This window comes from Lepisma saccharinum, chromosome 11, assembly GCF_977018435.1.
Source record: "Lepisma saccharinum chromosome 11, izLepSacc3.1, whole genome shotgun sequence".
NCBI lineage: Eukaryota > Metazoa > Arthropoda > Insecta > Zygentoma > Lepismatidae > Lepisma > Lepisma saccharinum.
In genome coordinates this window covers 6,628,112-6,643,537 of record NC_139239.1, presented here as the reverse complement: position 1 = coordinate 6,643,537, position 15,426 = coordinate 6,628,112, and the positions used below count along the sequence as shown (strand labels likewise).

At 38.9% G+C, this 15,426-nt stretch overlaps 1 protein-coding gene across 5 annotated transcripts in view; it reads right to left on the bottom strand.

Annotated features, from left to right (window-relative positions):
* The window catches only part of Pde8 (phosphodiesterase 8), a 406,334-nt gene that overhangs the window by 166,265 nt on the left and 224,643 nt on the right, over positions 1-15,426 (bottom strand). For all 5 annotated transcript variants that reach the window (XM_083130652.1, XM_083130655.1, XM_083130651.1 and 2 more), the window contains one exon: positions 6,119-6,178. In XM_083130652.1, the coding sequence (XP_082986778.1) occupies positions 6,119-6,178 (60 nt within the window). The remainder of the gene's footprint in view (positions 1-6,118; positions 6,179-15,426) is intronic.

The window sequence follows — 15,426 nt, the reverse complement described above, 5'->3', positions numbered from 1 at the left end:
TCATTATACAATATTTTTGTGATAACATTTATTGAAATATTGCACAGATGAATGTAGTATATAGACATAAAACATTTAACAAACATACAAGTCTTAGGTTCTATTGTAATTTATGTAATTTTAGTATATTTAGTTACAGACCTAAATTTATCTGAAGACTCAGCTGAGCTTCTTGGTTCCAGACTTAATGAAAAGAACTTGCTGGCTTGTGGAACAACATTTTCCTGGTACAGACACCGAGAAAAAGTGTTTGTGCCTTATTTCTCGAAACAAGATTGTCTCGTGTTTTGTTGTGATGTGTCCGGTTTGCTGAAGTTAAATTTTCCTCGTCTTTCAACTGATTGGAGGCTATTCATTGACTCGAATAAAGCAAGTTTAAAATTTTTCTGTTATATAATGGAAATAAGTTCCCCTCAGTTTCTATTGCTCATTCTGTGTCACTAAAAGAAACCTACAGCAATATGCAACTTGTTCTTAATAAAATTAAATATGAGGACCATGGTTAGTTGGTGTGTGGTGATCTTAAAGTTTTGAGCATTTTACTTGGACTACAATGTGCATATACGAAACTGCCATGTTACATCTGTGAGTGGGATAGTAGGGCACGAAATTACCACTGGGAAAGAAAAGAATGACCAATACGGAAAACCTTGAACCCGGGTTCAAAGAACATCGTACAACAACATTTAGTCAGTTCTAAGGAAGTTGTACTTCCCCCTCTTCATATCAACAATCTGTGAAGGTACTTAACAAGGAAGGACTGTTTCCAGTTCATATGCAACAAATTTCCATCCCTGTCTTACGGAAAGTGAAAGAAGGTGTTTTTGTTGGACCAGACATTAGGAAATTAATGAATGATAAGGACTTCGAGGAAAAAATGACTGTAGCTGAAAGAGATGCTTGGATACCACTTAAAAGTGTAGTGTTGAACTTCTTGGGGAACCACAAAAGTCCTGATTACAGAGAAGTTATTGAGAATATGTAACTTAAATTTCAAGAGCTGGGTTGTAACATGAATCTCAAATTACATATTTTGTATTCACACCTTGATAATTTTCCACAAAATCTCGGTGAATTAAGTGAGGAACAAGGCGAACGGTTCCATCAGGACATGAGGGATATGTAGAAAAGGTATCAAGGACATTGGAGTGTTAGCATGATGGCTGGCTACTGTTTGGCATTGTACAGAGAAACGCCAGAAGAAAATCACAAGAAAGTTAGGAAAGCTTACAGGAGAAAGCGTGTTAAACAGAACTGAAAAATATGTATTGTGTAATGATTTTCTAGTGTGTATATTATATACTGCTATATGTCATTTTCTATATTACATGGGTCCTTTGTGTCTGCCTACATTCATTTTAAAATAAACATGTTGATGCGTATAGTGTGATAAGCTACTTATTCTGATTGAAGAAAAGAAAAATTTTAATAAAACAGTATGCAATATTGGACAAAGCCCAAATTTTGAAATTTGATTTGTAAGAAAACCTTGCGTGATAGAGAAAAACGAATTTCATATTCGTGACCAGCATGCCACAAATAATAAAGTTCACCTTTAAAGAAAACAACATTAAATTGAATTTAATTGCGGCCCTGTGTTATTAATGCGTGTAAAAATTAATGTTTCAGACTTCATCCTGGATGGGGAATGGCCACACTCAGAGAACTAAATGCATCATATCGACTGATGCACCAGAATGCATCGATTGATGCACTACAGTATGTTTTATGGCTTCTTCAAAGAATCAGATTCACATTTGATGCATTTGGGTGCATTTTTGTATGTCGTGAAAGAAACACCAAAGTGCATAATTTGATTCAAGTGAAGACTTATTACAGTCGAGATGCACTTCAATGCGTCAGTTGATGCGTTTTGATGCACCAGAATGCATATTTTTCGATGATGCACTTCGTCTGAGCTACATAAACTCTGTAGCTCAGACTAAACGTTAAAGTGCATCAAGGAACATCAACTGATGCATTGAAGTGCATCTCGACTGAAATAAATCCTCACTTGAATCAAATGATGCACTTTGGTGTTTCTTACACGACATAGAAAAATGCACCGAAATGCATCAAATGTGAATCTGATTCTTTGAAGAAGCCATAAAACACACTTTAATGCATCAATCGATGCATTCTGGTCCATCAATCGATATGATGCATTTAGTTTTCTGTGTATACTTTAATATTTTTACGAAACTTCAATGTAATTCCTAAGAAACGAAGTGAACAAAACTTAATCACAACTTGACTGGTAGGCACACTGTAAACGCATCTTCAGCATATGTCTTTGAGATACAATTAAAACACTTTTTACTGGGCACAAATAGCACATTAGTGCAAGCTTATACGCTAAGATCAAATTAAGTGCAGATAAGCACTGAAATCATTATTCAACGTACCTAGGTAATATCCAAATTACTGTCATGAATATGTGAACGTGTGTATCATGTTCTATGCTCGTAAGTATAGGTTACACTTTACTTCCTGTATGTATTTTTTCTTTGTAATTTCATATTTTCATTTTTGTCTTCATTATTTCCATTTTTATATATGGTCTAAATTGTTTTCTAATTTTCGTACACTGGAATTTCGATGTAAACATGGTTAAGTGGTAGAAAAGGCTACAAAGCCTTAACTTCGCCATGATAAACAAGATGTAATAAATAATAAATAAATAAATACAGGGTGCTCTAGAATTATGGGCCTTAATTTTTTTTTATCAAGATGGTACCACTCCGTATTCTGTGCTGACAAGAGTGTGTAGTTCCCCGCACATTAGACTGGATGTCGAGGATGAATGAAGTGGCCTCCAAGGAACCCAAATCTCACCCCTCTCGATTTTTATTTGTGGGCTTATCTGTAAGCAAGGTTAAAATACAGAGCATTCTCCATCTTAAAGAAGTCACTGTGCAGTTGTGTCAGCAAATTTCTGTGACTGTGATTCGTACAGTCTTGCAGGAGGGGAGATTTCGTTTTCAACTGTGTATGCGATACAGTGGCAGACATTTTTGAAAAAAACTAATAAATTCTCCGTGTTTTTCTCCTAAGGGTCCAGATTTATGGGACATCCTGTATATTCGTTGCCTACACTGTAAAAAAATGACTGTCACATTAATGATTCAGTTTTTAAACATATATCTAAGATGTACGGAACTGTAATTTATAATCGTTAACAATCTTTAAGCAAGATAAAGTATTCTCACTTCAATAAACGGTTGCGTCCCATTTTTTGTAAATTTATAGGCAAACTGCTAAATTAAACGGTAGAATATTGTAAATTTTACGGTTCATCATCGTAAAGTTACGGAAAACATTTACAGTGTAAGTACGACCAACTCTTGATCTAGACTGTACAATATAGCGAAATGCAAACAACGTAGTCCATCATTTAATTACATGTCAATGTTATCTGTGACGTCAGAGATACCAGCAGTTGCAGTTATGTTATCACTGACAGAATAGCCAATGTCAATTGGTTATCCTTGCTCCTTCATTTCGATGAAATTTCTTAATGCACGTCATGATGACGCCGAAATAATAATAAAAAATACTTAATTATCTTGAATATCTGGCTGGGAACTTTTCTTGCCAAGTTCGACAAAAGATGGCACCACCAGATGTACTTTTAAGAATGGATCTCACTGATCGGTCATAGTCGATACTGGTATATTTCTATGTTAATGAATTTGCACACATTTAACCGATGTAATGTTTTCTTAAGTACTTGAAATTTACAGTTAATAATATACAATTAATAACTCTTTCTCGTGTGACTGACTGTTTAAATAGTAATGTAAGAATTTTGAGTCATTAAATTGAAAATAATGATTTACTGTCTGCACTGAGGTTGTGAGCAAATTACTATATCTGTAATGGGCAGGGAAAACGCTACAAGTATAAACGGTGATTTTACAGAAGGAAAAAAAAACAATGTTAGGTTAAGTTTGGTTATGTTAGGTTATGTTATGTTAGAGATGAGCTAATTCTGCAGACCATTTCAGTGACCCAGAAAATGGACAAAACTTATTTTGGATGAAAAAAATGGACTTATACCTTCCCCCCCGACGGATAAAAGATGTGAGCATTACTTCTTTTCAGTAAGAATCGTCAATAAACAACGTAATTTGATTGTCAAAATTACAATTTGTTGCGGGAGAAGTTGTAGTTGTTGGAAGAGGTTTTTTCGTAAGGAAGTTCGCGCGCATTGACAGCGAAGAACAAGAGAGTTTCTATCAGAATTTAGGCCTGCTAAATCGCTCCATCGACAGCGAGAGGGATATTTGGCTCAAAAGGAACTTCAAAGGTGTGTGCGAAGTTGAAAATACGGGATGTGATTAAGCGAGTAGTTTCGAGTATCAAGTGTCAATTTGTTTCGGAGAGTTTCTACGAAAGATGTACATTAGAGGGCAACGGAAGAGAGAAGAAGAAGAAGTGAAGTTTTGAATTTAAGAAGTCATTGTGAATAAGTGGTTTTAGAAAAGTGTCGAGAGCTATCGAGGTGTAATTCGAAGTCTTTATAAAATTTGGATAGCTAATGAGAGAAAACAAAAGAGCGCCGCTGAATTTTACAGAAAGGTAGCTCATTACTTAATCCTTAAACATATCATACTTCTCATATGTAAAATTTTCCTTGTGAGCAAGGTTACATCCTGTTCGTTTTCCAACATAACTGGAGGTATGTACCACTGTTTATTTCTATATCAAGATTTTCTTGTACAAATCAGATAAAAGTTGGGAATAGGGCCTAATAATTTGGTAAGGTAAAGTTCCCCGTGCATAAAGCACCGTGCCTTGAAGGCACATTTAGGGGATGTGGAGGTAGGCCTCCAAACATTCTCGATCTCGACCAGGAGGCGATGTGCCCAGCACCACACTACGGCCGCTTTTACCTCCGAGGGTTGCCCTCAGGTACCCATTGATTTGAGGCTGTGTGAGCCCCTGAGCTGCTTTATGTGGGAACAATACTGGAAAAATTCTCACACCGGGAATCGAACTCCGGTCTCCCGCGTGGAAGTCAGACGTCCTGCCGACTAGACAACAGCGGCTCTACTTTTATAAACTTGGATAATAAAAATTATAAAAGTTTTCCTACCTCTGCTTTTACAGTTCAACAGGTTAAAAAAACAACAAAAAAACTCAATGTTATAATTGCAATTTTCCCATTGGAAGTAAATGAGGAAGTTACAATCTAAACGCATCCGTGAATGTACCAAAATATCAAATTTTGCTTGACTATTCCAGGTTTTGTTATGTTAAGTAGGAGAGTATTATACAGAGCATTCCCTGACATTCGCTACGAGACTCGGAGGTAAGCTGCCCGGCATCAGCGCTTGTCTTTCCCGGTGAACGGGTCAGCGACAGTCGCTAGATTCGGCTATTAAAATTACAGTTTTCATATTATGTACTAACCTTGACTACAGAAGGTGTTGAAAATGATGTCCCTCTGCTGCAACACATTCCTGGCATCTCCGAAGGAAATTGGCATTTACACGTGCAAGTTCGTCTACTGTAATTCTCCCGATTTTTCGTACACTACTCTCTTTTAACTCACGGATAGTGTGCGGATTGTCTTTGTATACTTTATTTCCCCATTCTTCTTTCCACTTTTACTCAGAACTGACCCTGTTACTCTAAACTTTTTTTTACGAGGTTTAATATAAGCGACTGTCTCGGACCTGCTCACCGGGAAAGACAAGAGCTGATGCTGGGCCGCTTGCCGCCCGAGTCTCGTAGCGAATGTCAGGGAATGCTCTGTATTATACTTATTATATTTCTCTGCAAAGAATAAACCTTTGTCGATAAAGTTTCCATCCTAATTCCTTCGTTCATTACTAGGGCTTCAATCTTACATATTTGAGCATCAACAGTCAATTTCCAAATTTCCTCGTTGTATAATTTTCTACAGCCCTTCCGCTTGTCTACAGTGGCTAGCACCAAATCCCCCAAAATCTCTCGGTTCGCTTTCCATTTACCTACCGCTGCGAGGCGCCCGGAGGATTGGCCGCGAGTAACGAACGGAAGTCTCGGGTAACTCATTTGCATGTGCATGCAGAAATCCGTATAATCGCCTTAAGAACCGGAGGAAAAGAGACCAAGTAGTGGAGGTACTTACTTTGACTGTCGGCTGCTGTGCTATGGACATGGGACCGAAGCGTATCTCCTGCGTAGATCTCTGTAACGAAAGAACATGAAGCCAGGTTATCGCAATTGCTTGCTAAGATTATTAAATAAAAACAAGTAATTTGTAAGATGGATGCTTTTACCTTTGAATTATTTATAACACAAGTATCAATCTCAACACGCAGGCACCATCCCCTGTCTTGAGTTTCCGATTACCATGCCGAGGAGGCCGCGGCGAATCGAAAGGAGGGTTAAACAAAACAGCCCCCCCCCCTTTTTGGTTTTCATTTTGTTGATCAAAATACGACACTATAATTAACTTTATCCATTTTCTGATTTGATTGACTGATTTCGACACATTTCTGCCACTTTTGGCTAATCGCGAAGATGAAGATGAATGACGAAACTAATGAAGGGGACATTTACAAAGAAAACACATGGCCAGGCCGGGATTCGTACCCGGGACCGTAGCGAGCTGTGCTAACCATTTTTTTAAAAGGAATATTCCTAAGCGGTAGTATCCCCTGTTATACACTTTTTCTCAGCTTCTCAAACTTGTCAATTTTTACTAATTTCTCTGTTCTCTCATTGCGGACAAAGACGAACATCCATGTCTTAACAACAGAGATTCGAACCCTGCATATCTGGCGACGTAACTCGCTGCGCTGACCACTCAGCCATTTTCCGACTTATATTTACATTCAATATGTTTTTCAAGAGTTCACCCCTTCCCTTAAAAAAAAATCCTGGATACACTTATGTTTGGGGGTCTCCCTGATTATTAACTAACTAGCGCATTAACTAACGATGCGTCTTGTAATCAAGGGTCCCGGATTCAATTGCACGGTGGTTCGGATCACACCTTAAACTGTAGTCTCAGTACTCATTAACCCATCTAAGCATAATGTAGGCTTAAACATCTCTGCTTATACCTTGAAGTAACGATAAATTCATTTCTTTGATGTTCAGAATTACAAAATATGTAGATATAAAAACAATAGTTTTTAAACTTTCCCTGTTTGTATTGGTTTTTGACGAAATACTTCGTATATTTTTCCTATTGTAAACCATCACTAACTTTCTTACTGTGTAAGTGAATTAGACTTGCAGAACTGGTGATAATGTTTGGAAACGTTTGTGGCTGAGAGAGAGAGAGAGAGAGAGAGAGAGAGAGAGAGAGAGAGAGAGAGAGAGAGAGAGAGAGAGAGAGAGAGAGAGAGAGAGAGAGAGAGAGAGAGAGAGAGAGAGAGAGAGAGAGAGAGAGAATGACAACATTACAATTTTAGTAGTTTGATGTATGTTCTACCTTAGTACCCGCACCTTTTACAAACGAACCGATGGTACTGGAAGTCCTTGGCAGATTGCAATGGCCTTTGGATAAGAACACAGTGACTGTATTAGCTAATATTCGCTCAGAGGATCCAAGTCTTTAAAACAGAGGCCTGCAGCTCACAATCGTGAAACTACACAAAACTTACGAACATAGAGTGAATTCGTTTTGCTGTTCTCAATTTGTAGGTTCAACAAACACTAAAACATGCGGGTAAATATGAACAGTTATCATATGTGATAACGGTTTTCATGTAGAACAAAGAGAGAGAGAGAGAGAGAGAGAGAGAGAGAGAGAGAGAGAGAGAGAGAGAGAGAGAGAGAGAGAGAGAGAGAGAGAGAGAGAGAGAGAGAGAGAGAGAGAGAATGACAACATTACAATTTTAGTAGTTTGATGTATGTTCTACCTTAGTACCCGCACCTTTTACAAACGAACCGATGGTACTGGAAGTCCTTGGCAGATTGCAATGGCCTTTGGATAAGAACACAGTGACTGTATTAGCTAATATTCGCTCAGAGGATCCAAGTCTTTAAAACAGAGGCCTGCAGCTCACAATCGTGAAACTACACAAAACATACGAACATAGAGTGAATTCGTTTTGCTGTTCTCAATTTGTAGGTTCAACAAACACTAAAACATGCGGGTAAATATGAACAGTTATCATATGTGATAACGGTTTTCATTGTAGAACAAAGAGAGAGAGAGAGAGAGAGAGAGAGAGAGAGAGAGAGAGAGAGAGAGAGAGAGAGAGAGAGAGAGAGAGAGAGAGAGAGAGAGAGAATGACAACATTACAATTTTAGTAGTTTGATGTATGTTCTACCTTAGTACCCGCACCTTTTACAAACGAACCGATGGTACTGGAAGTCCTTGGCAGATTGCAATGGCCTTTGGATAAGAAACACAGTGACTGTATTAGCTAATATTCGCTCAGAGGATCCAAGTCTTTAAAACAGAGGCCTGCAGCTCACAATCGTGAAACTACACAAAACTTACGAACATAGAGTGAATTCGTTTTGCTGTTCTCAATTTGTAGGTTCAACAAACACTAAAACATGCGGGTAAATATGAACAGTTATCATATGTGATAACGGTTTTCATGTAGAACAAAGAGAGAGAGAGAGAGAGAGAGAGAGAGAGAGAGAGAGAGAGAGAGAGAGAGAGAGAGAGAATGACAACATTACAATTTTAGTAGTTTGATGTATGTTCTACCTTAGTACCCGCACCTTTTACAAACGAACCGATGGTACTGGAGTCCTTGGCAGATTGCAATGGCCTTTGGATAAGAACACAGTGACTGTATTAGCTAATATTCGCTCAGAGGATCCAAGTCTTTAAAACAGAGGCCTGCAGCTCACAATCGTGAAACTACACAAAACTTACGAACATAGAGTGAATTCGTTTTGCTGTTCTCAATTTGTAGGTTCAACAAACACTAAAACATGCGGGTAAATATGAACAGTTATCATATGTGATAACGGTTTTCATGTAGAACAAAGAGAGAGAGAGAGAGAGAGAGAGAGAGAGAGAGAGAGAGAGAGAGAGAGAGAGAGAGAGAATGACACATTACAATTTTAGTAGTTTGATGTATGTTCTACCTTAGTACCCGCACCTTTTACAAACGAACCGATGGTACTGGAAGTCTTGGCAGATTGCAATGGCCTTTGGATAAGAACACAGTGACTGTATTAGCTAATATTCGCTCAGAGGATCCAAGTCTTTAAAACAGAGGCCTGCAGCTCACAATCGTGAAACTACACAAAACTTACGAAATAGAGTGAATTCGTTTTGCTGTTCTCAATTTGTAGGTTCAACAAACACTAAAACATGCGGGTAAATATGAACAGTTATCATATGTGATAACGGTTTTCATGTAGAACAAAGAGAGAGAGAGAGAGAGAGAGAGAGAGAGAGAGAGAGAGAGAGAGAGAGAGAGAGAGAGAGAGAGAATGACAACATTACAATTTTAGTAGTTTGATGTATGTTCTACCTTAGTACCCGCACCTTTTACAAACGAACCGATGGTACTGGAAGTCCTTGGCAGATTGCAATGGCCTTTGGATAAGAACACAGTGACTGTATTAGCTAATATTCGCTCAGAGGATCCAAGTCTTTAAAACAGAGGCCTGCAGCTCACAATCGTGAAACTACACAAAACTTACGAACATAGAGTGAATTCGTTTTGCTGTTCTCAATTTGTAGGTTCAACAAACACTAAAACATGCGGGTAAATATGAACAGTTATCATATGTGATAACGGTTTTCATGTAGAACAAAGAGAGAGAGAGAGAGAGAAGAGAGAGAGAGAGAGAGAGAGAGAGAGAGAGAGAGAGAGAGAGAGAGAGAGAGAGAGAGAGAGAGAGAGAGAATGACAACATTACAATTTTAGTAGTTTGATGTATGTTCTACCTTAGTACCCGCACCTTTTACAAACGAACCGATGGTACTGGAAGTCCTTGGCAGATTGCAATGGCCTTTGGATAAGAACACAGTGACTGTATTAGCTAATATTCGCTCAGAGGATCCAAGTCTTTAAAACAGAGGCCTGCAGCTCACAATCGTGAAACTACACAAAACTTACGAACATAGAGTGAATTCGTTTTGCTGTTCTCAATTTGTAGGTTCAACAAACACTAAAACATGCGGGTAAATATGAACAGTTATCATATGTGATAACGGTTTTCATGTAGAACAAAGAGAGAGAGAGAGAGAGAGAGAGAGAGAGAGGAGAGAGAGAGAGAGAGAGAGAGAGAGAGAGAGAGAGAGAGAGAGAGAGAGAGAGAGAATGACAACATTACAATTTTAGTAGTTTGATGTATGTTCTACCTTAGTACCCGCACCTTTTACAAACGAACCGATGGTACTGGAAGTCCTTGGCAGATTGCAATGGCCTTTGGATAAGAACACAGTGACTGTATTAGCTAATATTCGCTCAGAGGATCCAAGTCTTTAAAACAGAGGCCTGCAGCTCACAATCGTGAAACTACACAAAACTTACGAACATAGAGTGAATTCGTTTTGCTGTTCTCAATTTGTAGGTTCAACAAACACTAAAACATGCGGGTAAATATGAACAGTTATCATATGTGATAACGGTTTTCATGTAGAACAAAGAGAGAGAGAGAGAGAGAGAGAGAGAGAGAGAGAGAGAGAGAGAGAGAGAGAGAGAGAGAATGACAACATTACAATTTTAGTAGTTTGATGTATGTTCTACCTTAGTACCCGCACCTTTTACAAACGAACCGATGGTACTGGAAGTCCTTGGCAGATTGCAATGGCCTTTGGATAAGAACACAGTGACTGTATTAGCTAATATTCGCTCAGAGGATCCAAGTCTTTAAAACAGAGGCCTGCAGCTCACAATCGTGAAACTACACAAAACTTACGAACATAGAGTGAATTCGTTTTGCTGTTCTCAATTTGTAGGTTCAACAAACACTAAAACATGCGGGTAAATATGAACAGTTATCATATGTGATAACGGTTTTCATGTAGAACAAAGAGAGAGAGAGAGAGAGAGAGAGAGAGAGAGAGAGAGAGAGAGAGAGAGAGAGAGAGAGAGAATGACAACATTACAATTTTAGTAGTTTGATGTATGTTCTACCTTAGTACCCGCACCTTTTACAAACGAACCGATGGTACTGGAAGTCCTTGGCAGATTGCAATGGCCTTTGGATAAGAACACAGTGACTGTATTAGCTAATATTCGCTCAGAGGATCCAAGTCTTTAAAACAGAGGCCTGCAGCTCACAATCGTGAAACTACACAAAACTTACGAACATAGAGTGAATTCGTTTTGCTGTTCCAATTTGTAGGTTCAACAAACACTAAAACATGCGGGTAAATATGAACAGTTATCATATGTGATAACGGTTTTCATGTAGAACAAAAGAGAGAGAGAGAGAGAGAGAGAGAGAGAGAGGAGAGAGAGAGAGAGAGAGAGAGAGAGAGAGAGAATGACAACATTACAATTTTAGTAGTTTGATGTATGTTCTACCTTAGTACCCGCACCTTTTACAAACGAACCGATGGTACTGGAAGTCCTTGGCAGATTGCAATGGCCTTTGGATAAGAACACAGTGACTGTATTAGCTAATATTCGCTCAGAGGATCCAAGTCTTTAAAACAGAGGCCTGACAGCTCACAATCGTGAAACTACACAAAACTTACGAACATAGAGTGAATCGTTTTGCTGTTCTCAATTTGTAGGTTCAACAAACACTAAAACATGCGGGTAAATATGAACAGTTATCATATGTGATAACGGTTTTCATGTAGAACAAAGAGAGAGAGAGAGAGAGAGAGAGAGAGAGAGAGAGAGAGAGAGAGAGAGAGAGAGAGAGAGAGAGAGAGAGAGAATGACAACATTACAATTTTAGTAGTTTGATGTATGTTCTACCTTAGTACCCGCACCTTTTACAAACGAACCGATGGTACTGGAAGTCCTTGGCAGATTGCAATGGCCTTTGGATAAGAACACAGTGACTGTATTAGCTAATATTCGCTCAGAGGATCCAAGTCTTTAAAACAGAGGCCTGCAGCTCACAATCGTGAAACTACACAAAACTTACGAACCATAGAGTGAATTCGTTTTGCTGTTCTCAATTTGTAGGTTCAACAAACACTAAAACTTGCGGGTAAATATGAACAGTTATCATATGTGATAACGGTTTTCATGTAGAACAAAGAGAGAGAGAGAGAGAGAGAGAGAGAGAGAGAGAGAGAGAGAGAGAGAGAGAGAGAGAGAGAGAGGAGAGAGAGAGAGAGAGAATGACAACATTACAATTTTAGTAGTTTGATGTATGTTCTACCTTAGTACCCGCACCTTTTACAAACGAACCGATGGTACTGGAAGTCCTTGGCAGATTGCAATGGCCTTTGGATAAGAACACAGTGACTGTATTAGCTAATATTCGCTCAGAGGATCCAAGTCTTTAAAACAGAGGCCTGCAGCTCACAATCGTGAAACTACACAAAACTTACGAACATAGAGTGAATTCGTTTTGCTGTTCTCAATTTGTAGGTTCAACAAACACTAAAACATGCGGGTAAATATGAACAGTTATCATATGTGATAACGGTTTTCATGTAGAAACAAAGAGAGAGAGAGAGAGAGAGAGAGAGAGAGAGAGAGAGAGGAGAGAGAGAGAGAGAGAGAGAGAGAGAATGACAACATTACAATTTTAGTAGTTTGATGTATGTCTACCTTAGTACCCGCACCTTTTACAAACGAACCGATGGTACTGGAAGTCCTTGGCAGATTGCAATGGCCTTTGGATAAGAACACAGTGACTGTATTAGCTAATATTCGCTCAGAGGATCCAAGTCTTTAAAACAGAGGCCTGCAGCTCACAATCGTGAAACTACACAAAACTTACGAACATAGAGTGAATTCGTTTTGCTGTTCTCAATTTGTAGGTTCAACAAACACTAAAACATGCGGGTAAATATGAACAGTTATCATATGTGATAACGGTTTTCATGTAGAACAAAGAGAGAGAGAGAGAGAGAGAGAGAGAGAGAGAGAGAGAGAGAGAGAGAGAGAGAGAAGAGAGAGAGAGAGAGAGAGAGAGAGAGAGAGAATGACAACATTACAATTTTAGTAGTTTGATGTATGTTCTACCTTAGTACCCGCACCTTTTACAAACGAACCGATGGTACTGGAAGTCCTTGGCAGAATGCAATGGCCTTTGGATAAGAACACAGTGACTGTATTAGCTAATATTCGCTCAGAGGATCCAAGTCTTTAAAACAGAGGCCTGCAGCTCACAATCGTGAAACTACACAAAACTTACGAACATAGAGTGAATTCGTTTTGCTGTTCTCAATTTGTAGGTTCAACAAACACTAAAACATGCGGGTAAATATGAACAGTTATCATATGTGATAACGGTTTTCATGTAGAACAAAGAGAGAGAGAGAGAGAGAGAGAGAGAGAGAGGAGAGAGAGAGAGAGAGAGAGAGAGAGAGAGAGAGAGAATGACAACATTACAATTTTAGTAGTTTGATGTATGTTCTACCTTAGTACCCGCACCTTTTACAAACGAACCGATGGTACTGGAAGTCCTTGGCAGATTGCAATGGCCTTTGGATAAGAACACAGTGACTGTATTAGCTAATATTTCGCTCAGAGGATCCAAGTCTTTAAAACAGAGGTCTGCAGCTCACAATCGTGAAACTACACAAAACTTACGAACATAGAGTGAATTCGTTTTGCTGTTCTCAATTTGTAGGTTCAACAAACACTAAAACATGCGGGTAAATATGAACAGTTATCATATGTGATAACGGTTTTCATGTAGAACAAAGAGAGAGAGAGAGAGAGAGAGAGAGAGAGAGAGAGAGAGAGAGAGAGAGAGAGAGAGAGAATGACAACATTACAATTTTAGTAGTTTGATGTATGTTCTACCTTAGTACCCGCACCTTTACAACGAACCGATGGTACTGGAAGTCCTTGGCAGATTGCAATGGCCTTTGGATAAGAACACAGTGACTGTATTAGCTAATATTCGCTCAGAGGATCCAAGTCTTTAAAACAGAGGCCTGCAGCTCACAATCGTGAAACTACACAAACTTACGAACATAGAGTGAATTCGTTTTGCTGTTCTCATTTGTAGGTTCAACAAACACTAAAACATGCGGGTAAATATGAACAGTTATCATATGTGATAACGGTTTTCATGTAGAACAAAGAGAGAGAGAGAGAGAGAGAGAGAGAGAGAGAGAGAGAGAGAGAGAGAGAGAGAGAGAGAGAGAGAGAGAGAGAGAGAGAGGAGAGAGAGAATGACAACATTACAATTTTAGTAGTTTGATGTATGTTCTACCTTAGTACCCCCCACCTTTTACAAACGAACCGATGGTACTGGAAGTCCTTGGCAGATTGCAATGGCCTTTGGATAAGAACACAGTGACTGTATTAGCTAATATTCGCTCAGGGATCCAAGTCTTTAAAACAGAGGCCTGCAGCTCACAATCGTGAAACTACACAAAACTTACGAACATAGAGTGAATTCGTTTTGCTGTTCTCAATTTGTAGGTTCAACAAACACTAAAACATGCGGGTAAATATGAACAGTTATCATATGTGATAACGGTTTTCATGTAGAACAAAGAGAGAGAGAGGAGAGAGAGAGAGAGAGAGAAGAGAGAGAGAGAGAGAGAGAGAGAGAGAGAGAGAGAGAGAGAGAATGACAACATTACAATTTAAGTAGTTTGATGTATGTTCTACCTTAGTACCCGCACCTTTTACAAACGAACCGATGGTACTGGAAGTCCTTGGCAGATTGCAATGCCTTTGGATAAGAACACAGTGACTGTATTAGCTAATATTCGCTCAGAGGATCCAAGTCTTTAAAACAGAGGCCTGCAGCTCACAATCGTGAAACTACACAAAACTTACGAACATAGAGTGAATTCGTTTTGCTGTTCTCAATTTGTAGGTTCAACAAACACTAAAACATGCGGGTAAATATGAACAGTTATCATATGTGATAACGGTTTTCATGTAGAACAAAGAGAGAGAGAGAGAGAGAGAGAGAGAGAGAGAGAGAGAGAGAGAGAGAGAGAGAGAGAGAGAATGACAACATTACAATTTTAGTAGTTTGATGTATGTTCTACCTTAGTACCCGCACCTTTACAAACGAACCGATGGTACTGGAGTCCTTGGCAGATTGCAATGGCCTTTGGATAAGAACACAGTGACTGTATAGCTAATATTCGCTCAGAGGATCCAATCTTTAAAACAGAGGCCTGCAGCTCACAATCGTGGAAACTACACAAAACTTACGAACATAGAGTGAATTCGTTTTGCTGTTCTCAATTTGTAGGTTCAACAAACACTAAAACATGCGGGTAAATATGAACAGTTATCATATGTGATAACGGTTTTCATGTAGAACAAAGAGAGAGAGAGAGAGAGAGAGAGAGAGGAGAGAGAGAGAGAGGAGAGAGAGAGAGAGAGAGAGAGAGAGAG